The 24967-nt window shown below is 38.5% G+C and overlaps 1 protein-coding gene and 1 long non-coding RNA gene across 3 annotated transcripts in view; both read right to left on the bottom strand.

Annotated features, from left to right (window-relative positions):
- Positions 1-8: 8 nt before the first annotated feature.
- LOC148133028 (uncharacterized) lies at positions 9-443 on the bottom strand. Its single transcript, XR_015745972.1, has 2 exons — positions 318-443; positions 9-130 (listed from the first exon to the last, which is right to left on the bottom strand). It is a non-coding gene; the product is annotated as an uncharacterized LOC148133028 (long non-coding RNA).
- A 7021-nt stretch (positions 444-7464) lies between these two features.
- The window catches only part of MFSD2B (MFSD2 lysolipid transporter B, sphingolipid), a 38826-nt gene continuing 21323 nt past the window's right edge, over positions 7465-24967 (bottom strand). Inside the window, exons 4-14 of one of the 2 annotated variants that reach the window (XM_087947394.1) lie at positions 22118-22241; positions 20320-20398; positions 17451-17599; positions 16408-16498; positions 16184-16305; positions 15473-15556; positions 14902-14982; positions 13145-13254; positions 12202-12345; positions 10989-11165; positions 7465-8638 (exon numbers count right to left, since the gene is read on the bottom strand). In XM_087947394.1, coding sequence (XP_087803520.1) covers positions 8575-8638; positions 10989-11165; positions 12202-12345; positions 13145-13254; positions 14902-14982; positions 15473-15556; positions 16184-16305; positions 16408-16498; positions 17451-17599; positions 20320-20398; positions 22118-22241 — 1225 coding nt within the window. In that variant the 3' untranslated portion in view covers positions 7465-8574. Of the gene's footprint in view, positions 8639-10984; positions 11166-12201; positions 12346-13144; positions 13255-14901; positions 14983-15472; positions 15557-16183; positions 16306-16407; positions 16499-17450; positions 17600-20319; positions 20399-22117; positions 22242-24967 lie in introns of those variants that run through there. The other variant, XM_087947400.1, reaches the window with a different exon arrangement.

The raw sequence follows: 24967 nt of genomic DNA, 5'->3' as shown, positions 1-24967 counted from the left end.
CTCCTGCCTTTGATTCTTTTTTTACTGTTACTCCATGGCTTACTTGCCATTTTGACACATAATTTTAAATTATTCTTGCCTGGTAATATGATGGTAGCAGCTGTACAAGGCACCTCAGTCTCTACAAAGCCTATCTTCTAAGCCAGGGGTTCCCAACCTGGGGGTGCGAGACGATATTCCAGGGGGCGCGAGAAAAGTCCAGGTAAATAATAGGATATTGGCTATATGTTGGCATTTTTATTTATTATTTATTTCAGGCGGTGCGAGGTTCGAGTGAAATTTCTTTAGGGGTGCGGGGCGAAAAAAAGGTTGGGAACCACTGTTCTAAGCTGACTGAACATATTTACATTTTTAGATTCTATTAGTAATCTTTTTCTCTCTGCTGAACATTAAATGTTTGCCAAAGCTGAAAGGGGCTTTTTCTTGAGAAAAGAGGACTCTTTGCCCTTAGCATTTTCTCAGAAGAAGCCTCAGTGGCACGAACAAACTGAAAAAAAAAGTGTGAATTTCTAGTGATTTTAGAAGTAGAAAGCAAAATTGAGTTATGTTTAATAGTGTATTATAAGACAAACTATTATACCTGTAGTTTCTGCATTATTACACTACTTTTAACTTTGTTATTGTACCAGTGCCTGTTACAAATGTACTTGAAAGTTATGAGACCATTTACAAGACTACTAGTGAGTACCAAAGTCTTTTGGATATTTGAAGTCCTTCAGTACTGCAACTAAACTTGATTCATTTTTACTCAGTTGTGTCCAAGAAACTTTTCCAATACGCATGTAAATTAAATAGCTCTCATTTAAAAAAAAACATATTAAAAATAACATAATTCACAATAGTTGAGAGGCTGTCAACTAGCAAGTTTGAAATACAGGTGAAACTCAAAAAAATTAGAATATCGTGCAAAAGTTTATTTCAGTAATGCAACTTAAAAGGTGAAATTAATATATGAGATAGACTCATTACATGCAAAGCAAGATAGTTCAAGCTGTGATTTGTCATAATTGTGATGATGATGGCTTACAGCTTATGAAAACCCCAAATCCACAATCTCAGAAAATTAGAATATTACATGCAATCAATAAAACAAGGATTGTACATAGAACAACATTGGACCTCTGAAAAGTGTAAGCATGCATATGGACTCAGTACTTGGTTTGGGCCCCTTTTGCAGCAATTACTGCCTCAATGCGGCGTGGCATGGAAGCTATCAGCCTGTGGCACAGCTGAGGTGTTATGGAAGACCAGGATGCTTCAATAGCGGCCTTCAGCTCTTCTGCATTGTTCGGTCTCATGTCTCTCATCTTTCTCTTGGCAATGCCCCATAGATTCTCTATGGGGTTCAGGTCAGGCGAGTTTGCTGGCCAATCAAGCACAGTAATCCCAAGGTCATTGAACCAGGTTTTGGTGCTTTGGGCAGCATTTTCCTGCTGGAAAATGAAGTCAGCATCCCCATAAAGCTCGTCTGCGGAAGGAAGCATGAAGTGCTCCAAAATCTCCTGGTAGATGGCTGCATTGACCCTGGACTTAATGAAGCACAGTGGACCAGCACCAGCAGATGACATGGCTCCCCAAATCAACACAGACTGTGGAAACCTCACACTGGACTTCAAGCATATTGCAGTGTGTGCCTCTCCATTCTTCCCCCAGACTCTGGGTCCTTGGTTTCCAAATGAGATGCAAAAGTTGCTCTCACCAGAAAAGAGGACTTTGGACCACTGAGCAACAGACCTGTTTTTCTTTAGCCCAGGTAAGACGCTTCTGACATTGTTTGTTGTTCAGGAGCGGCTTGACAAGAGGAATACGACATTTGAAGCCCATGTCCAGGATCCGTCTGTGTGTGGTGGCTCTTGATGCACTGACTCCAGCCTCGGTCCACTCCTTGTGAAAGTCCCCAACACTTTTGAATGGCCTTTTCCTGACAATCCTCTCCAGGCTGCGGTCATCCCTGCTGCTTGGGCACCTTTTTCTTCCACACTTTTCCCTTCCACATAACTTTCTATTCATGTGCTTGGATACAGCACTTTGGGAACATCCAACTTCATTTGCAATTACCTTTTGAGGCTTTCCCTCCTTATGGAGGGTGTCAATGATGGTTTTCTGCACAACTGTCAGGTCAGCAGTCTTTCCCATGATTGTGATTCGTACTGAACCTGACTGAGAGACCATTTAAAGGCTCAGGAACCCTTTGCAGGTGTTATGGCTTCATTAGCTGATTAGAGTGGGACACTTTGAGCCTAGAATATTGAACCTTTTCACAATATTCTAATTTTCTGAGATTGTGGATTTGGGGTTTTCATCAGGTGTAAGCCATAATCATCTCATTTATGACAAATCACAGCTTGAACTATCTTGCTTTGCATGTAATGAGTCTTTCTCAAATATTAGTTTCACCTTTTAAGTTGCATTACTGAAATCAATGGACTTTTGCACGATTTTCTAATTTTTTGAGTTTCACCTGTATTGCTCTGAAAGCTGAATTATAGTGGATGAGGGGCTGAATTGATCTTCAAAATCAGTCTATCCAGTTTTACATTACCCCCTCTCCTGCCTTAACGTTATAATAATCCCTTCAGCCTCTTATTCAATCCTTTTTCAACATATTTTTACCTTTTTCCATTTTCAGCAGCCTACAAAAGGTTTCCAAGCATTTATAAAAGTACTTCCTATTTTTTCCCTGCCCACACAGCTCAGTTTTCCCATGTCTGCTAACCCGAGGACAATTTCAACATTGAAAATCTTAAATTCACGAATCACATCATGCTCATTTTTACATGTAAACAATATTGGACCATGCAACATACAGGTAGTCCTTTGCTTAAGACCACCATTGAATCCAAAATTTCTGTTGCTAAGTGAGACAGTTAATTTTGCCCCATTTTATGATCTTGCTCACCACAGTTGTTAAGGGACTCTGCAGTTGTTAACTTAGTGACGTGATTGTTAAGTGAATCTGGCTTCCTCATTGAGTTGTTTGTTAGAAGGTCGCATAAGATGATCACATGACCCCAAGGCATTGCAACTGTCATAAATATGAATCAGTTGCCATGTGCCTGAGTTTTGATCACACAACCACGGGATGTTGCAACAGTTGTAAATGTGAAAAATGGTCATGTCACTTTTTTTCAATGCCATTGCAACTTCAAACGGTCATTAAATGTACTGCTGTAAGTTGAGGACTAGAAGTCAGTGGCTCAACTGTTGGAAGAAGGAATTCTTGTAATTGTTTCTCAACCATCTAGCTAGGCATAACAGCAAAGTGAAGTACAGCAGCAATTTATTTTAGCTGTCATTATTACAATTTACATTGTAATAATTCCTGATTTTAAAATATTAGAAGATTGATATGAGTAAATTAAAGTAGCTGGTTTGAGACTGTTTTAAAATAAAGATCTGGCTTTACACACAATGAGTCAAACAAAGTAATTTCTTTGGTTTTAGTTTAGCAGAATAAGCAATTCCATCCCTATTAAATTATGACATGTTTATGCACATTCTTTAAATGTAAGAAGTAGCATTTTGAATGTTCACACACTATTTTGAACAATAGGGAACTCAGCAATGCTGAGATTAAAAAGTTTGATCACAGTAGTTGAGGAACCTGTAAGGTAGCTCAATGGCTCTTCTTGAGCTGCAGTGCTGGTTATATTCCATCAATGGCCACTTTCCAAGGTCTCCGCAGAGCTAGCTGCCACCCAGGGAAAACACAGGACTTCACATCTTCTCCATAAAATCACACTGAAGTTGTAAGTACTTTTAAGTTATCATTAGAATGTCTTCTCTGAGGCTGCTTATTTCTGTTTAATCATATCCGATTTTTGGAGATTGGACAGGTCTCTTGTTTTCTTGGCAAGTTTTTTCAGAAATGGTTTGCCGCTGCCTCCTTCCTAGGGCTGAGAAAAAGGGACTGGCCCAAGATCATCCAGCTGTCACTTCCTCTCAGCCATAGGAGGAAGGCAACAGCAAATCACTCCCAAAGAACCTTGCCAAAAAAACTGCAGGGACTTGTCCAGGCAGTGCCGAAGACATGATTGAAGGGAAAAATAAATATTAGAATGTCATCTTTGAGGCTGCTTAAATGCTTCTACTATTCAAACTCGTTTACTTGTGTGTCCAACAAGCCTTATGAAAAACATTTAACTCTTCCCTGTAGATATATAGTATGTATTTCATTTATCCCATTCATTTTATAAACCTTCATGATAAACACACAAATGCAAGAAGCAGATTTTTACAAAGACAAAGGAAATGGGAAAAGATAGCTTGTTATTTCTCTCAAGTCCCCCCAAAGGACAAATTGGTTCTCCTAACTGTGGAACAAATCAATCAATAAACAGTTTAACTTCTTGTTATTCCTTTTGGTTCAACATTTAAAATATTGTAAGGGTAACAAAATGTCATCATTTCAAGTTTTCCAGTAGTTTGTACATCACTGCAACTTTTGCTGATTGCTGTTAATAGTTTCCTATTATATTCTTGGAAGAATTGATAGTTTTTTTGGCACTGTCTGTATAGTATAGTGGTAACTCTATGTTCATGTGCTTGAATGCATGCATGCTTAAAGACACATACAGCCAAAGTATACTGCTTGGTATCTGTTTGAAGTCCTAGATAAAAGCACTGCACAATATTCCACAGATAAATTGCATAGCAAAACACATTGAAGTCTTAGCAGATTTATTCAATAAGCATTGAGCCAACTATATAACAAACACTATTTGCAGTCAAACTATTTGTCATACTGTATATTTTAGGGTCAGGGTGACTTAATATGCTCCTTATAAGGTATGACTGGATGGCTACCATGAAATATGATTAGCGTTAGTCCTCGGCTTAACCAGTCATTTAGCGATCCAGGAAGTTACAACAGCAATGAAAAAAGTGACAGGACCAGTTTTCACACAATGGTTGAAGCATCCTCAGGGTCACATGATCAAAATTTGGACTGATAGCTGGCATGTATTTCTGAAAATTGCACTGTTCTGGGGTCATATGATCACCATTTGTAACCTTCCCAGCCAGCTTCTGGCAAGTAAAGTCAATGGGGGAAGCCAAATTTGCTTAATAACCAATGATTCACTTCACAAGTGCAGTGACAACTGTGGCAAAAAAGGTCATAAAATGAGGCAAAATTCCCTTAACTGCTTTGCTTAGCAATGAAAATTTTGAGCCCATTTGTGGTCATAAGTCAAGGACTACCTATATTTTTTTTTGAAAATTTTCCTTAAAAGTTCATACTTATGAGTTCTTTACATTTTTGCTATTGTTGAATTGCTTTTTTTCTCTTTCTCCTAGTTATTTTTTCTATTTTATTAAATAAAAGGGGGGGGGGGGAAGGAAAACAACCCCGAACAACTGTAAAGGACAACATTGCAACAATTATTTAAAAACATCAAGTATCAAACAAAATTTCCCTGGCCCAAGATGCAAAAACTTAAGATGACTATGAAGTGAGAGTTCTCTGAACATCTTTGCTGCCCTTCAGAGGTCACTGAAGATTTTCTGCCAATATATGACATTTGACTCCATTCACTCTGCTCTCCTCCCAGCCAAATAAGACATTAGCTCAGTGTGGGGCTTAAATCAAAAAGGACACTGGAATTTGTACTTGAGAACTTCCCAAACAAAACTGTCATGCCCCTGTTGGAATCTGATTCTGAGGGGGAGATTGAGCAGCTGACGGAGTGGGAGTGTGGCTCCAGTGGCTGTGGAAGAAACGGGAGAAGGGCACAGTCCATCTGGGCATTCAGAGGAAGACCCAGGGCCATCCCCTCTTCATCCTAGGGCATGCGGGGAGGAACGGAGAAGGGGGCAACGTGGCTTATGAGAGAGAAGAAGGCCCTGATCCCTTTCATTAGTTGCAGCTGGGAGAACAGGATATAAGTGGGGCGTTTGCATACGGCTCCTTGCTGGAAGCAAAGCATGCATTATCTGAGTTTTGGCGTCCTCCCAACTGTGGGTGCTGCATTATCCTTTCAAAGTCTGCAATTTATCATTCTGGCCTGCCATGCTTCAGTGGGGTTTGTGTTGTTGTTTTTATTTCTAATTATCTTTACTTTGGGTTCGGACTGTATTTCTGCCCTTCATAGACTTATTCTATCAATTACACTTAATTCTGCAACCAGGAATACTATTTTACTCATTACTATGATCCTTGCATATGATACAATAACAGTTCAATTGATTTTAGATCATATCCTACTGAGCTGTATCTGGTGAGCAGCAGTGCCTGTTTATGTGTATTTTAAAAGCAAGTAGACACACAATTTACCGGGTGTACTTTTTTTTTTCTAAAAGCCTGACTGAAAATTAATGTTAAATCACAATACTCCCCAGTTCTTGCCCAACTTCCAACAATTTCATAATGTCTACTGAGAGAGCTGAATTACTTTCAAAATAATTAAGCAGTAATACGTTTCTCCAGTCTAGGGGTGATTTTAATTTACAAATTCATTAACAGAAACAAAAATCAATTTTCAAATATATTTGACTATAGTTTTGGCTATTAGGTGTCAGGCTTAGAAAGTCTGCATCGAATTTTTTAAAAAGTGTAACTTTTTCTGCTGGCAGCATTAAAAATAATGGTTTTATATGTTACTACATTTCACCATCACTAGGCACCCAGTGAGGAACCTGTCTATGTTTCTGTGAATGAGCTGACTCCAAGCTAAAAGTTCCAAGAACCTAAATTGTTCTGTATTAACATACTCCAAATACTGAATTCCTATTGGTCCGCACGAACAGCAATCCGATTGGTCTACTGAACGGCAGTGATTGGTCTGCTAAGAATCAACCGCGATTGGCCGAGCCGATCACGGGAGATTCAAAGACCTGTCATTGGCCGGCGAGCCGCGAGCAGTTCCTATATGAAGGGCTGCTGTGGCTCCAAGATCTTGTACAGATCTTAACATAAAATAAAGAGCTTGAAGTACACTGGTCTCGCGTCTCTTTTGTACCCGATCTAACACTGAAAGTTCCAAGAACCTAAATTCTATTGGCTGTACTTGTGCAAAAGTAGTGCAAACTAGTGCTTCCATCAAGGAAACTCATAGCTAATTATAATGCCTCTCAAAATGTTCAATTGACGGAGCACCTCCATATATATGTTTCCACAATTAGTGATGACACTACATGCTCCTATAGTATTTATGTAAACCCCATTTAATATAATAAAATGCCTGAAGATCAGACTTTTAAAATTCATGCGTTCTGTTCCTCGAGATTAATCCCAAAGTGGGATATCTTGAATAATAATATGTCTGAGTCCATCATTTAGTGAACTGCCTCTAATTCTCTGTATATATTATTGTACTACAGACAAAAGTCCAATGCAGTTGTTTTCTTTCTTCTTTTTCCCTCCATTACTGTGAAAGCAATTTCCATTGTGGAAACCTTTTTCCATGGATGCCAATTGTTCACATGATACAGAATGCACAAATGAAAAAAAAAAAGTCAACAAAAGTCTGTACCATTTTTATTCTGCGAATGGTTTTGAACTGAAGAAATAATCAACCAAACCTCTGAATCTTGGAATTACTGAGTTTCATCCTGCATTCCATTAATCAAGGAAAGATTTATTTCAAGTTGTACGTATATCTATGCCATTTTATAAGAATGGTTTGGGTTATTCAAAACTTGCTGAGTTTAAGGGAGTATCAAAGTCAAGTACTGCTGGATTTTATAAGTTCTTGATTCACAATCTCACAATAGAAGCTTAAGCCGGTTTGATCTGCTGCACAGGTGTCAAACTTGCCGCATCACATTGCCATCGGGTGATGTTTTGTGATGTTTTCCCCATTCGTGGAGCTGTGGTGGGCATGGCCTACACATGACGCATCCAGCCCATGAGCCGCCAGTTTGACACCCCTGATGTAGTGGTTAAAGCACCGGGCTAGAAACTAGGAGATAGAGTTCTAGTCCTGCCTTGGGCGTGAAAGCTGGATAGGTGACTTTGGGCCAGTCACTCTCTCTCTCCCTTTCTCTCAGCCCAACCCACTTTACAGGGTTGTTGTGGGGAAAATAAGAGGAGGAAGCAGTATTAGGTATCTTCTCTGCCCTGAGTTATTCATAAAGTAATAAAGTTGAGATTTAAAAAATATGTACAAAAAAATAAAAGAAGCAGTAGCTTAAATGGCATTGCATTAAGGATATATGGAATTCTGTGATCAACAAAAATGATGGGATTTCCTTTGGTAGGAACCATCAGTTATAATGAGTTGAAATTGCCCCTAACCATTATCTTGGTTAACAACTTATGGATAGCACTCACAAGACCATGGTTTTTATCTCATCAGGCAGCTGTTCTCCTCAGTATATAACATGTACTGCACTGTAAATGAAAGGAGACAGCACCACCTATTGCATCTTATAAATTAGCTCATGCAAGGCTTCATAGCAACCCAGCATTATAGATGTACAGGCTCTCCAAGCCATGCTCCAAAACATCGTCTTTTTGATCACAGCAGCCTTGGTATATTGGTGGTTAAACACTGGTGGAATAAGACAAATGCCTTCAAGCATGCTGAAGTCGTCCCCTCTGGTTGCACTTGCATTACCATTGGATTTCTATTTTTATTCAGGCTTTCCAGCGGAAGTGCTTTCTTCACCAAGTTTTTCAGTGTTCAAATGATTCCTCCTGTTTTATAAGATATGAAAGAATATTGTGTAAAAAGCACTTTGCATGGTAATTGAAACATAGTGTCTACTGGGCCTGGATGCCACCTTTTAATCGTGAGTTTTTCTTTCAGAGATGTATATGTGAAACATTTCCAGAATAAGCTAAAATCTAGCAAGTTAATTGCCACACATTTCACTTAATGTATTTCACTGCGTAAGGTGCGAATTGCTGATTGGTACACAATGTGGCTGCTCACTTGATAAAAAGAAACAAAAGTTGCCACATTAAGATGGTTGCTCAAAAGCTGCCCATTAGCTTCAGAATCCAAATCAATAAAATGGCCTTTAATTATAACACCTTGTAAGCTCTGGTAACAGATAACAGACAATCAAAGTTGGAAGGCACCTTATAGGTCATCTAGTTCAAACCCCCGCCCAAGCGGGAGACCCTACACCATTTCTGACAGATGGGAGTCCAATCTCTTCTTGAAAGCCTCCAGTGATGGCGCTTCTACAACTTCCGAGGGCAAGCTGTTCCACTGGTTGATTGTTCTCACTGTCAGAAAGTTTCTCCTTATTTCCAGGTTAAATCTCTCCTTGTTCAGTTTCCATCCATTATTCCTTGTCTGGCCTTTGGGTGCTTTTTAGAAAATAGCTTGACCCCCTCCTCTCTGTGACAGCCCCTCAAATATTGGAAGACCGCTATCATGTCTCCCCTGGTCCTTCTCTTTACTAGACTAGTCATGCCCAGTTCCTGTAATTTTCTTCATATGTTTTAGTCTCTAGTCTCCTAATCATCTTGGTTGCTCTTCTCTGTACTTTTTCTAGAGTCTCAACATCTTTTTTATAGTGTGGTGACCAAAACTGAATGCAGTATTCTAGGTGTGGTCTTACTAAGGCTTTATAGAGTGGCATTAGTACTTCCCTTGATCTTGATTGTATCCCTCTGTTAATGCAACTTAGGATTGCATTAGCTTTTTTTGGCTGCTGCTGCACACTGCTGGTTCATATTTATCAGGTTGCCCACTAAGACTCCAAGATCCCTCTCACAGTTATTGCTATTAAGCCTGGTTTCACTCAGTCTATTTGTGTACTTTTGGTTTTTCTTGCATAAGTGTAGGACTTGACTTTACATTGAATTTCATTTAGTTAAATATGGCCCAATGTTCTAGTCTGTTAAGATCCATCTGGATCTTGAGCCTATCTTCTTGGGTGTTAGGTATTCCTGCCAGCTTAGTATCATCTGCAAATTTGGTAAGTTCCCCTTCTATTCCCTCATCTAAGTCGTTAATGAAGATATTGAAGAGTACTGGGCCTAAGATGGAACCTTGTGGCACCTCACTGCTTACTTTCCTCCAGGTAGACTTAGACCCATTAAGGACTACTTGTTGGTCAAGTACAGTATATCAGAATTTATTTCCTATTGTTTGTATGTCGTTTCTGTGGAAAAGCCATTTTCAGGACAATGCAAAATAGGTGCATTGTAAGACACACCAAAACCAAGCACCAAAGTCTGTAGGAGGGAATACAAGCAATCCTTGATTTATAACAGTTCATTTAGTGACTGTTCAAAGTTACAACAGCACTGAAAATAGTGACTTATGACTATTTTTCACACTTATGACCTTTGTAGCATCCTCATGATCGTGTGATCAAAATTCAGATAACTGGTTCATACTTATGATCATAGCTATGTCCCAAGGTCACATGATCGCCTTTTGCACCCTTCTGGCAAGCAAAATCAATGGCGAAGCCAGATTCACTTAACAACCATGCTACAAACTTATCAACTGCAGTAGTTCACTTAACAACTGTGGCACGAAAGGCTGTATAATGGAGCAAAACTCACTTAATAAACGTCTCACTTAACAACTGAAATGTTGGGCTCAATTGTGGTAATAAGTCGAGGACTACTAGTACAGGAATTTCTATTCAAGGCTAGTGTTTTATTTAGTCCAACAATGAAGTAGAAATTTTGCACACACATAATTCCAAATTTAACTTCTGGCTTTTCTGAAACTATGAAGATTAGTATTGGATTTAATTTTAAGAAAGCCTCCAAAATTCAAGAGATTCAACTTTCAAAGAATTAACTTTACCATGTGCTTAATTATCCAATGCAGCAATTATATTTTATTGGCTTTATAAATTTTCTGAATTCATTAGGAACCAGAAGCGTAACTTTTTGTGTATGAATGCACATGGATGAATAAGTGGGGATATTCTCGAAATGGGAAATGTGACATTCAAATAAAAAGATCTTGCACTCTATCAAAGTCAAATATTTTTACTGTAATACAGTTGACCTTTGACCTTTTTTCACTGAAGAAAGATGTGCACTAGAGAGGCTAATATTAGTACAAACCTACCTTGAATTTTCCAAAGCATCTTTCATTTCCTTTTGACTTTTCTCATTGATTGGGTATAACAGGAGTATGGATAAGCCTAAGAGGATGAGGATGGATGGAATTCCACCAACCAAGATTTTCAGCGTGATGACAACACGGGTGGACTGTGTGCACATCCCTGATTTGTAGCCTACAAATCTATTTAAAAAGCATGCAACTGTTACTATAATTCATTCAAATAATAATACACAGCTAAACCTCATTCTGTGCACCCCCCTTCAATCTGAATGTTGTTCCTGTTGTTTTCTAAATTTTGCTGGCTTTTCCTATTGGCTCCTTTTTATGTAAAGACCAGTCTTTATAACACTGATGGCTGACCTTAAAACAATGCCTCTTATATTTATAAAGCAATCTGAGCAATTCATTCATTATAATCTGAACAACCGTACCTTGATCTCCATTAACACTGGTCAGTTCCGTTAACCCAGCCTATTAGGGCCTACCGTAAACTAGCAAAACCTGGAAGCTAAAGTAGCCAGTAACACAATTATCTGGACCCAGGGAAGAAACAGGAGTGAAAATGACAATAAATTCTGGACTCCCCTTTTTTCTGTTATAGCCAGCACACAGTATTTCCCATCAAATCACCCAATGTCAACCAAAACAAGATTTGGTTTGAAAACAACCCAATCAATTTTAGCTCCAGTTCGAGCTGGGCCCCAGATCTAAATCTCAATTCAGAAATTCAAAAACAATTATCATTCTTTTTCTGTTTGATAGAACTTTTTTTAAAAAAATCTTCCATGTATTGAAAGAAGCATAAAAGCAGAATAAAAATCTGAAGGATTGGGTATGGGACGCTACGAATCCTTTCTTAAACCGAGTTCACATTGAAAATGTATTTATTATATGGCAGCATGTATGGGTAGTAGAGCAACTGAGATAGCTATAAATTGATTACATTTTTAAAATAAACAAATGTAGTATCTTTATCACACCAAACTGAGAACTTAGTGAATTACCTGCTAGCAGAATAACAAGAGCAGGTGTAGGCAGCACCATCTAGTTGTTAAAGTACAATTTCTAACATTCCTAAGACACCAGGACAATGGCAAAGAATGCCAGAGTTGTAATTTATCAATATCTGGAGTGCCACAGATTGTGTATCCCTGGGCCTCTTTGTTGAATTGAACCAATGCAAGTTCCCAAGCAAAACAAAACTTAAAATACTCACTGCAGACTGAAGGAAGAAATTCCCATTCCAATACCAGTTGATATCTTTGTGAAAAAGATGAAGGATGAATAGAAGATAGTTTCATGCCCTGGTAAGTGAATGTTCTGCATTCGAAAATGGTCAACTACATCAGGCAGCATGGACCTTTAACCAACAGATCAAAAAGATGCACATCACAGTTAGGTATATAGGAATACCACAGGAAGAGTGGCAACTATCTGTATAACGGTCATTCAAACTTCTGGTAGTTTTTGTTCCAATAATAAATTTTCTATCATTCCAGTCCTTGCAAATAACAATAATGTGCAAGGACAAAAACTAATGATCACATGACCCTCCCCCAATAATATGCAAATTGTGCACAATCACATGACCTTAAAAATCACGTGATTCAGAATTTAGTGAGTGGAAGGTAATTGATCTAAAATGCACGTTGTGATAATAGAGCTCTTATATTTTCATATTAAAATGCTTTAAAATAATTCTTTTATTAAAATACTTTTAATAGTTTAAACAATACTTTATACATAGCTAGTAGGGAGGCTTTCATATGCTTTATTGCCTAATCCAATAATTTTTTCCCCACTTTTTGGATATTTGAAGCTGCTGTTAAAAATCACCAGGATTTTAATCATTTAGCGTTAGACTTCTCTTCCACAAGTTTGTCTTTAGATTCTCGACAGGATGTTTGAAAGATCCAATCCCTGACTGGATTGGGATTTTCTGTAATCCCAAGAGCTCCCAGCCCTAAAGACGCCTCTATGTATCATTGCACTGAATCAATTCCATCAGTATTAATTTTTAATTAAACTAAATGAAGCATCTTCTGGAGGCAGACCACAGAGTATCATCCAAAGGTTAAAGTGCTGCTTTTAGCCAAATGAAGCAGATATTCCCTGCACACCCTGCCCCTTGTGCTCACCGCTCTACAAGGAACTCTTACCAAGGCAGGAGGAAAGATGCTGCAATGCTAAGTCCAGATACAAAAGCCACGAAGTAGGCAAGAAAGATATTGGGGATAGTCACCAACATGATTACAGAAGGAATCATCAACTAGAATGAATGGAAATAAGGAGAAAAGATAAATCGTTTCATCCTTAATTGAAAGTCTAAGAAAGGGTAATGCCTTAACTGGACAATGATATAAACAGGATTAAGATTGCTGTACAGACAACGATAATCATTATAGATGTGGCAGTGTAGTAAGTCACCACCAACGTGTCTAGATTAATATCATTGGTAATGATTGGCATCCGTTTGCTAGAATTTCAGACCTGGGACAAAACCCTGGATTTTTCCAAATGCAAGTATGTGCTTCAAAGTGCTACAGCGGTGAGTAGTCTTTCTTGCTGCAGAAACCAACCTTTTAATTTTAAGTCTGGTTTTCCTTCTGTTTTGAAGGTCATAGAGCAGTGTTTTTCAAAAATGTACATCAAGGGTACGTGTTACTGGCCACATGCTTTGCAACAGTGCCTTTCAAACTTGGTAACTTTAAGAACGTTATGGAGTTCAGCTCCCAGAATCCCCCAGCCAGCATGCTGGTTGGAGAATTCTGGGAATTGAAGTTCTCACATCTTAAAATTGCCAAGTTTGAAAAATACTGTTAGGGAGCATTTGACTGTACTCTTTATCCTTCTATTTCAGATCCACCATAAATAGCAGGACAAGAGATGTTATACCTAGAGACAGCGTCCCTTTAACTTTCAGTTACATAATCTGGGGTCTGTTGGTCTGAACAGAATATAAACCATAACAGGAAGATATTCTTAATCTACAGAACAAGGACCAGGAGACTTAGCTATGATTAAGTCATCAAGTCATTTCAAAGGGAGGTCACAGAGTTCAACAAAAAGTTTACAAATAGCTAAAAAGGCATGGCCTACATTAGGGCTGTCAAACTTGTGGCCTATGGCCCAGATGCACCAGGTGCTGGCCACACCCAAGCTCGGTTTAACGAAGGGGGAAAAAGTCATGATACTTCACGTGATTATGCCGTGATGATGCGAGTTTGACACCTCTGGCCTAGATAGAAAAGGCTATTGATAAGGTGACCAGCCGTCCTCCTTTTGTAAGTTCTGTCCTCTCTTGAAAAGTGTCCTCCTGCATGTCCTCCTTTTTGATATTTCAAGACTAATATGTAAATCTCCGTATTTGATCGGTGCCAATCCGATCCGTTGTGTGTAATGTGACGTATTTGTATTTGACATGACGATTTGTCAAGGCTTGGTACAATACGGCGAGATGCGATTATTAGACGCATGTGCCCCACACAGGAGAATTGTTTTGAGAGAGTGTGCCACGCGCAAGAATGCACCACATACAAGTGGCTTTGTTTTTTTTCCTTCAATTTATTTGTGTCCTCCTTCTCATTGTAAAAAAGTTGGTCACCTTACTATCGATCAAATGATTGCATTCGTTTTTTGATTATTATGACTATGCAGTGCCTTAAATTCATTTTCAAAAGGGTATTTCAAAGCGCTTAGAAGCACAAGCCCAGCACTTCTAGAATTTTTTTAAAGCTATCACATCTTTACCTGGCATGTCTTAGCTGCTTTCTGCTGTTGCCACATGACCATGGAAAATGGCATGGCTGCCTTAAAGAGTTACAGACAGGTGCTCCATTCGTGCCTCTGTATGCTCTGAAGCACCTTTCTGGAATCTGAAATGCTGTGCAGCCATAACTATTAATAGCCTACTTACTGATATTCCACATGCTGCTTTTTTTTTGCCAAAATGCTTCAGAAATCTTTGCCAGAATGGAACGCTCACTGTAGCTGATACCTATATGTTACAATAGGAAAAAAATGCCAGAAAAGGGAAAATATGTTTATGGCTTCCAAGAGAATTAAGTATACAATTTGAAGATTGCGGTACTGTATAAATATCAATAGCTACACATCACAACAAGGGGAGAAACTTGGAGTCAGCCTAAAGCAGAGGTCTCCAAACTTGGCAACTTTAAGACTTGTAGACTTCAACTCCCAGAATTCCTCAGACAGCTATGCTGTCTGAGGAATTCTGGGAGTTGAAGTCCACAAGTTTTAAAGTTGCCAAGTTTGAGGACCCCTGGCCTAAAGAGATAACCATGAGTTTAAAAAGGTGACCAGATTAAACCCTACACCATTTCTGACAGATAACAGTCCAGTCCAAACCAATATTTTTCCTTTAATTATATTGTGCCATGAAAGCTTGATTTTCACATAGGTATGGACCATAGAAATATGATAAGAGACATATCATACAAAAAGCTTAGCTTTGTCTGCACACTTACCAAGATAATAAGCACTAAATTCTGAAAGTGACTGCGAAGATTCGCTGCATAAGTACAAAAGAGAACGAAATTTCCTTGTTCAATCTAGCACAAGAGAAAAGAAAAGAGTGCTAATAGTTGGGTGGCATATACATTTAATAAATTATCATTAAAAGAAAAGAGAACTATATTATGAGGGTAGCCATGATTCAAATGTGAAGGAGGATGGATAAATATGATTATGCTAATAATGTTCTCCATTTACAATTCATACATTTCTTGATATGATTACATAATAATTGACTTTTTAATCCTTTAAAAATGACTACATATCATTCTTATAAATAATATGATATGCTTTTATATAAAAACATATTAAAAATCTCTGGGCATGCCATAAATTGTATCTTTTCTTTTGATATGAACCCAGGAAGGAGGTTAGCAAACCTGTAACAGTGACATCAGTGGATCATGCTCACTGACTTTCAACTTAAAAATCTATACATTTAATAATTAAATAATAAAAATGCCACAGTAGCCAAAATCAGTAAAATCTCTGAATGCCCCCCAGAAGATATTAGGCTGATTTTTAGGGAAAATAGGAGTGCTCTTTAGGGAAAATAAGATCACATACAGTATACATGAGCAAGTTCTTATACTGTAACTGCATAGATTTTTTTAATGCCATTTATAACAAACTATTGATGCAGATGCTAGGTGAATAAGAATTACCTGAACTGCTGTTAAAATCAATAGAAATGCTGCTGTAAATATCAAATATGGTTGATGCTTCATGGCATGCTTTTGTCCTTTAAAGAAAGGAACTTTTTTCTCTGGCATGAAGGTGTATGGATCTATAATGGGTGGAATATATACAAGGTTGTTTATATGAGATGGTAGATTAAATGAAGAAAATAGACACCCAGAAATTTTTAATAAGCTTTCAATGTGCTCACCAACTTTTTCTTTCACTCCAAAGAATAGGGAAAGGACGCCAACAAGGTAAATGCCTCCTATCAGTCCAGCTGCAATCATGTAGACTTTTTTCTTTAAAGATAGGAGATTTCAATCAAATGACATAAGCAAGAAAGAAATGATAAACAAACAAACAATGGCCTAAACAAAATAGAGCTCTAATGACAAGCAACTCTGTAAGTAAAGTAATTAGCTTGTTGGTAGAGGGCAGAGACGAAGAACTGTCAGTCTTATCAGGGGAAATCTCTCTTCAGTTGCCTGCATGACCTTATTCTTAAAGCAGTACCTTCCTCCGTCTTCTGAAAATCTACTGGACTAGATGCAGTCCCTGCTGAACTCAATCTGTCAAAGATAAAGTTTAAATACCTACATTAAAATTTACAACATAACTATATATTAGAATGTGAATAGAAGAGCCAAACCAGTTGCATTTGAAATAGCAATAGCACTTAAGACTTATATACCTCTTTACAGTGCTTTACAGAGTCAGCATAGTGCCCCCAGCAATCTGGGTCCTCATTAGAAACATTTCTTGGTAAATTCTACTAAATTCAAATGCGACTTGCTTTGCAAAAATATTTTTAAGATCGGAATCTATTACATTAAATGTGTCCTCCACATTCCAGTGTAATGTAGCTGTTAGCTTTGGAAACCTTATTCAGCACTGCCACATAGCTTAAGAAAGTGGGAGGGGGGTGATTTTAATTGAGTAGCTCTTAGTAGACAAAATAGAATTCTTTTGTTAGTTCAAGGTCATAGAGTGTGGCGCAGGAACAAAAAGGGACTTACTTTGGGATTGGTTCATGTGATGTGATGATGAGGGAAAAGGGGATGGCTTGTAGTTTGGGACATTGTGGGAAGTCTGGGAAACTTTTAGTTTTGAGATTTCACAGATGTGCCAGGTGCTATTCTAATAAAGGTACTTTTGAGAAGATGCCTGTCTTGGAGTTACTGATTGGAATGGAGGTTCCCTGGAACGCTGCCATTAGCACTGTAAAAACATTACGAAATGTTCTTGACTTACTCCATAAGACACATCTAGGACTTCAGAGCTGTTTTGTTGCAGCCCAATAGTTTCATTCTGGATACAGCGACTAGAAGTGTGAGCACCGGCAACTATTTGACCATGTAGCGCAGCTCCAATCAGTGTTCCAAGAACTTCAAATGCCATTCCTATGGGAAGAAAACAAACCACATCTATAAATCTGGGTTGTTTAATGAATGCTGAGCCACAGACACAGGTAGCGTTCTTTTAACAGAGAATTTAACAGAGTTGGAAGGGACCTTGTAGGTCATCTAGTTCAACCCCCCACCCAGGTGGGAGACCCTACATCATTTCTGACAGATGGGAGTCCAATCTCTTCTTGAAAGTCTCAAGTGATGGCGCTCCCACAACTTCCGAGGGCAACTTCTGTTCCATTGGTTGATTGTTCTCACTGTCAGAAAGTTTCTCCTTATTTCCAGGTTATCTCTCCTTGTTCAGTTTCCATCCATTATTCCTGGTCTGGCCTTCGGGTGCTTTGGAAAAATAGCTTGACCCCCACCTCTCTGTGTCAGCCCCTCAAATATTGGAAGACCACTATCATGTCTGCCCTTGTCCTTCTCTTCACTAGACTAGCCATGTCCAGTTCCTGTAACCGTTCTTCGTATGTTTTAGTCTCCAGTCCCCTAATCATCCTGGTTGTTCTTCTCTGCACTTTTTCTAGAGTCTCAACATCTTTTTTATAGTGTGGTGATTATATCCCTCTGTTAATGCAATTTAGGATTGCATTAGCTTTTTTGGCTGCTGCTGCACACTGCTGGCTCATATTTAGCTGGCTGTCCACTAAGACTCCAAGATCCTTCTCACAATTACTGCTAATAAGCCTATTATTAAGCCTATTAAGTTCTCCACAGGGCATTCAAAATCTGCAGGATGGTGGGTGAAGCATCAGGAGCAAAACCCCATCATTTTTATAAAAGCAGCACACCTTGCAGATTCTGACATACGTGTCCCTCTAGACTGCTTTCAATAGTAAAACAGTGGTTTATATGTATATTGCAATGAATATCAAACAGAACTACAACAAGAGGAAGGGGCCATTGTAACATGCAGTCAGAAATTCAGGAAATAATATGGGCAAGGAAATAAAAAAGTGGGATTACTTAAAGACCAATGGTTTATTACAAAGCTATCTCTTCCAGCATAATGCACAGACCCCAGAGAATAAATGGAAATCGACATGTCATAAATTGTCTCTATCTCACTGAGCCTCAGGCCCACACATTTCCTTTTCTCTGCTCCATTTCTTTCTAGGTTTCTCTAGGTGAACAGAAACTGCAGTTTGTCTCTGTGCTTGAATTGTTCAACTTTTGCCTGCATTTGCCCTTCAGATCAGAACTGGAATGAGTCACATAGTGCTTTCCACTTACTCCAACCATATAGTGGGCAATAAGTTCAGAATTTGCAAAGGAAGTAAGGGGAAACTGAAAGGTTGTCCCAGTGTTTAGCTTGCCATTATATGTAAATGAACACCTGAATTGTTTTGGTTTTCAAAAACTTGCTCAAGAACATGCTAATATATGAAGCAGCATGAGGGACTGTGGGTGAATGTGGAATGATGATTTCCTCCCTAAGAAAATGAAAAAGCAGACCTACAACACAGTGCACTTTGTAGTGAGTTCAAAAGATATTTCCTCTCTTGCCATTTTTACCTACGTTAACCTGAATTCTAAAAAAAAAAAAAACTTAATAGCAATAGCACTTAGATTTATATACCCGTTCATAGTGCTTTACAGCTCTCTCTAAGTGGTTTACAGAGTCAGCATATTGCCCCAAAAATCTGGATCCTCATGTTACTGACCAGGGGTGGGATTCTACCAGTTAGCACCTATTCGCTAGAACCGATTGTTAACATTCTAAGCAATTCAGAGAACTGGTTTTTAGAAGAAATTACTGGCCTAATTCTGTAAGGAAGGCAGGAAGGAAACATTCTGGTGTTGCTTACAGAAACTGCTTCTCTGTTAACTCTTATTACATTCTTGGCAGGACTAGACTTCCTGTCTCAGGAACTCCTCTGGAGTTTTTCCCCCCTCCTTTGCTGGTACTTTGCTTGTGTGGAGTGATCATTCAAAGTTACAATGGCACTGAAGAAAGTGACTTATGACCATTTTTCACACTTACAACTGTTGCAGCATCCCCACAGTCACGAGAGGCCAGGCGAGGAGATGCGTGTGTTGATGTGAGTGATATTGAGTTGGCCACATCCAACCAATAACATGACCACCAAGCCACACCCACCAACTAAGCCACGCCCACAGAACCGGTTGTTAAAAAATTTGAATCCCACCCCTGTTACTGACCTTGGAAGGATGGAAGGTTGAGCCAACCTTGAGCCTGGTGAGATTCGAACTGCCATATTGCAGGCAGCTGGCAGTCATTAGAAGTAGCCTGCAGTACTGCACTCTAGCCACTGCGCCACCAAGGCTTAATGTCAAATTAGTCACCTTCTCTCTCTCATTTTCTCATTTTATTAGCAATATTGTCTTAATGTCATCAAAGGGATTTAACAATGAATAAAATCTCATCAGGATGCTCATTTGACCAGCCATTAGGTTTATATAGATAAAGTGATGGGGTGGCTCTAATGGCTTCTTTCTATGTCCCACAGAATGACCTTGTTGAGTTTCAGGATATTTCTGTTTTGAGGCGGAAAACCCAAGGAGCAAATTGCATAATCTTTAGAATAAACTGAACACAGTTGAAAATAAAAGATGAACAAACAGTCTTCCTCGTTTAAAAACTTTCCAAGAAAGTTGTAGCCCCGTCCTAAGATGGAGACCACAGCTGCATCCCCATCCTACCCAATGTCTCCCCCACCCTCCCAAAATCAAAAGCTGGCTTTGAAACTCACGGTAGGCAGTTGCTGAATCGCGATCTGCTTGATTTGTGCTCAGAAACATGGTGAGAGCAGAAAATGGCACCTGGTACAGCTATAGCAAAAATACTTAGCAGCTCTATCACAAATAGTTTAAAAAAATAAATAATTACGGCATTTTCATTTTCAATCTGCATAGTGATGATTTGCATTAACTTTTGCTACTCATAACATGGAGGCATTGGAAAATTGTTAATAAGACACTATTTCGTAGCATAAAATTGTGTTATTATTCATTTTAAAAATCCCCTTTTTTCATCAGTGTTACGGGCAGCACACAAATCTAATATATAAAATAAATAAAAATCAGCATGATAGTATTATGGTGTTATAATACAATTTTTCCAGTGAATTGTGATATACCATCACAATAGTGCCATGTAATCTTTACTTTTACAGGATTACAACATTATAGTACAATAATGTACACCAATGGCATCACCACAGATCCCAACAAATGATCATCTGGAATGATCAACTTGGAAAAAAAATTTTTTTACAGCATAAATGAGATGGTTGAAGTATGAAAGCATACTTCAAAAGGCTTCAGTCTCTCTCTGAAGGTCTCAACAAATGCAATGTTTTTTTAAAACACATGCCAATTATTAATTGATCATCTATTGCACATATAACATATCTGCATAATCAACCTGACTTCCCCTCCACTCATAGCTTCGTCCCAATCTATTTAAATCCTACATCCTATTTAATCCTACATTTAAATCCTAAGCTATTCTACGTATTGATGACATAAAAGTCACGCTTCAATCATAACTTTAAAAATATGTCAACCAATAGAATCAAACAATCATTGGATGGAAATTCCAAACAACACAAAAACATCTTTTCATCTTCATAATAAAGCATTGGCATTCTGGGAGCATGATTCTTTTTTTGTTCAACCAGTTGGTCAACACAGACAAAAGGCTAACATGCAGGGGTGGGATTCTACCAGTTCGCACCTATTTGCTAGAACCTGTTGTTAACATTCTAAGCAGTTCGGAGAATCGGTTGTTAGAAGAAATTACTGGCCTAATCCTGTAAGGAAGGCAGGAAGGAAACATTCTGGTGTTGCTTACAGAAATTGCCTCTCTGTTAACCCTTATTACATTCTTGGCAGGACTAGACTTCCTGTCTCAGGAACATCTCTGGAGTTTTTTTAAATCTCCTTTGCTGGTACTTTGCTTGTGTGGAGTGACCTTTCAAAGTTACAATGGCACTGAAAAAAGTGACTTATGACTGTTTTTCACACTTATGACTGTTGCAGCATCCCCACAGTCACGAGAGGCCAGGCGAGGAGATGCATGCCTCGATGGGCACGCCCAGCCAGTAACATGACCACCAAGCCGTGTCCACCCAGTCACATGACCACCAAGCCATGCCCACCAACTAAGCCACGCCCACAGAACCGTTTGTTAAAAAATTTGAATCCGACTCCTGCTGACATGCTGTAATAGAGTTGGAAGAGACCTTGGAGGTCTTTCAGTACAATCCCCTGCTAGAGTAGAAAACCTTATTCCAGAGAAATGGAAGTATGATAATTAAAAATAAAATGAACAGTATCTTCTACTAGCTACTTTTGTTAAAATTCTTTGAATTGCTCAATTAATACAATAATCCCAAAGATACATAGTACTTCCCTTTTGGAACTATATGACTGAACAGGCAAACCATTTTATCTGAGAAAAATGTGCAATTCACTGATATGATAGCCAGAAATATATGATTGCTATATTTGAAAAAAAAAAATGGTTTTCAGAACCAGTAAACTTACTGTACTCATGGCTTGGAAAAGGCAATAAAAAGACAGATACCACAGAACTCGGTTGGATATGAAGGGAGGTAAGTACCACATCAAGATATAGGACACAATTGTGAATGGTGTGCAACCCAACAACCTGGAGTGAAAGCAAACAAGTATTCATGAAGTAAAATGGAAAGAATAACCCCACTCAGATAATCTACCCCTACGCAGAAGTTGAGAACACATGGAATAAAATAATAAATACTTCATAAATATTGAAATAAAACAAATCAAAACAAAAACTGAAAATATTGTTTTTCAAGTTACTTTTCTTCCCTCCTAGAAAGCAGAATACAGCCATTTAACATTTGAATGTACATCTTAGATTCTACATTTTATCATTTGCTGAGACCAAAAATGTGAATGCTCATTTAAATTTCATTATAAAAATATCGTTACAAATGTTCAATACATAATTTCATAAACTCAATTATGTTTACAAACATAGAAAGGAAAGCTGACTGGCAAACTACAGATAGCCACAATCATGATTAGTTTTAAACATGGTTATCATTTTGTGCACCCATGCCCAATGTACAGTACTGACATCTAAATGCAGTTTTTATGGATGTGGGCCTGAAGTGGCCTCCATTTATTTTCATGGCAACAATACCAAATAAACAGATCAATCAGTAAAACAGATTAAACAACCTTTAAATGAACTCATGCCTGGTAAACAGTTCTGTGTATCAATCAAGCTGGTGTAACATTAAGGGACAAAAGGCAGTCTATTCTAGCTTTACTGTTTGTGAGGGGTGAGCATCCCAGAGCATGACCTCTAGTTATAACAGAACTCTCCAGCATTCTTGTAAAACTGTTACTACACAATGTAATCAGATGACTATGGATGTTATTAACAAAAACTGGGAAGAATAGATAACACACAGATTAATCCCATCAGAATAGTATTATCAGAAGAGCATTTTTAACCATCCCATTCATGCAACATAGACAAGAATACATTATCACAAATAATGAAGAACAAAAGAAAAGAAAAAGGTAGAGTTCATGAAAAACTTAGTTCAGCATATTTGATGTTTCTATCTTGTTCTTAAGGTGGAACATTTTGGAGCCTGCTTATGAAGGCCTGTAGTGAAATAGCCACAATGTATAAGTTAACACAATTCATATAATTCAGAGTAAAAAAAAAAACCACCACACAAAGTTGAAAGAGTCCCTCAAAACTGAATAAACTTTACAGATAGACCTCATTTAGCAATTGTCTTGTTTAGAGACTGTTCACAGTTATGATGGTGATAAAAACTAATTTTGTAACCAATCCTTGCATTTACCACCTTCACGGGTCTGCAAAGCAAAGGAAGGCTGAAATAAGTTCACAAGTACATTCACAATTTCACTTAGCGATTGTGTTGCTTAACAACTGAGTTGACAGTTCCAACTGCAGTTACTGAATGAGGAAGTACTTCAAAAGGACAACTGTGTGTAGAGGTTATGTTAGGGGAATACCAGAATGGTTATGGGGTTCCTCCTACTTTTACGTCTTTCCAATTTGAGACCCAAAATGATAAAATTATTTGGCTCAGGAGGTTTGTCTTCTTCAGAATAGACATGCAAGTCAGCCTTCTGAGTGGCATACTTCTAGACAAGCTTATGTTATCACCACATGTTTGATTCTATATCAAGGTGTCCACCTGGCACTTTAAGACTTGTGGACTTCACCAGAGTTCCTCAGCCAGCTTTGCTGGCTGAGGAACTCTGGGAGTTGAAGCCCCAAAGTCTTAAAGTTGCCAAGGTTGGACACCTCATTCTATATCAAGCAAAACTGTCTGCTTCTAGACTGTTGCATTAATTAATCTTTTGATGCTTATATAAAGAATTAATCTGCCACAACAGTACTTGCCATGGCCAGATATAGCATAATGGGGAAAAGAATTGATCTTCTGTGCACATTAGCATTCTGCCTTCCATACATTCCCAAACTTTTGGATGGATGGAAAGAATGTTTGCCAAATGAAATGAAATACACATATAAAGTCCCATCACATAAGAAGACATTTTCATGAAACCATCTATGTATTACTAAAACTCTTCTGTTGGCCTATTTGTAACCTTCAATTGGTCAAAATGGTACACTAGAGGGCAACATTTTTTGATTCAAGGTACTTCAAATAATTTAAAGAACGCATTCAAGATTCAGGATCCATTACTTCTCTGTAATTGAAATTTCAAGGATTTTCACACCAAGTTGTATTTGCAAAGTTGGGGCCACTGCAGTGTTGCTACAATTGGACACAGTGATGGATCATAATTTCAGGCTATGCTTCCCAAAAACCCATAGGTTGTGTACTGGGAAGTGGGAGGGCCTGATCTCTACTTTTTTTTTCCCACCTCCCTCTGGCCAGTATATCCAATCAGCTGGTGGCAAGGCCCAACAGCTGCCCATGATTGACTGCTTTGGTACCAAGGCTGAAAACTGAGATCTCTTAATAGCTGTGGGTGGCAAGGGAAAGACAAGGGAACAACTTAGATAACTGTTAGTGTGGTAGGGTGGGCAGAGATGTACCAACAGTTAATGGATAAGCTCTCTTCTTTATTGGAGGGACAGTGGGCCTTGGAGACTCCCCAGAATGGGGAGGTACATTTTCCTCGTGGTTTGCAAGTCACTGTTTCCTAGTCCCCCAGCAGTGACAGATATTTCCATGGGTCATCTGAGGAGGTGGAGAAGAAGGCAACTTCACCAGGGCTCTGTCAAGGGTTGTGAGGAGTTGTTAAGTGATGGGTTGTTAAGTATAGATAGTCCTCGATTTATGATCACAATTGAATCCAAAATTTATGTTGTTAAGTGAGACCTTGGTTAAA

Source organism: Notechis scutatus, chromosome 1, assembly GCF_049901735.1.
Source record: "Notechis scutatus isolate UNSWTSFEM ecotype Mainland chromosome 1, rNotScu1.2, whole genome shotgun sequence".
In the NCBI taxonomy this organism is placed as follows: domain Eukaryota; kingdom Metazoa; phylum Chordata; class Lepidosauria; order Squamata; family Elapidae; genus Notechis; species Notechis scutatus.
Note: the sequence above shows the minus strand (reverse complement) of the source record. Positions and strands in the feature narration are given on the sequence as shown.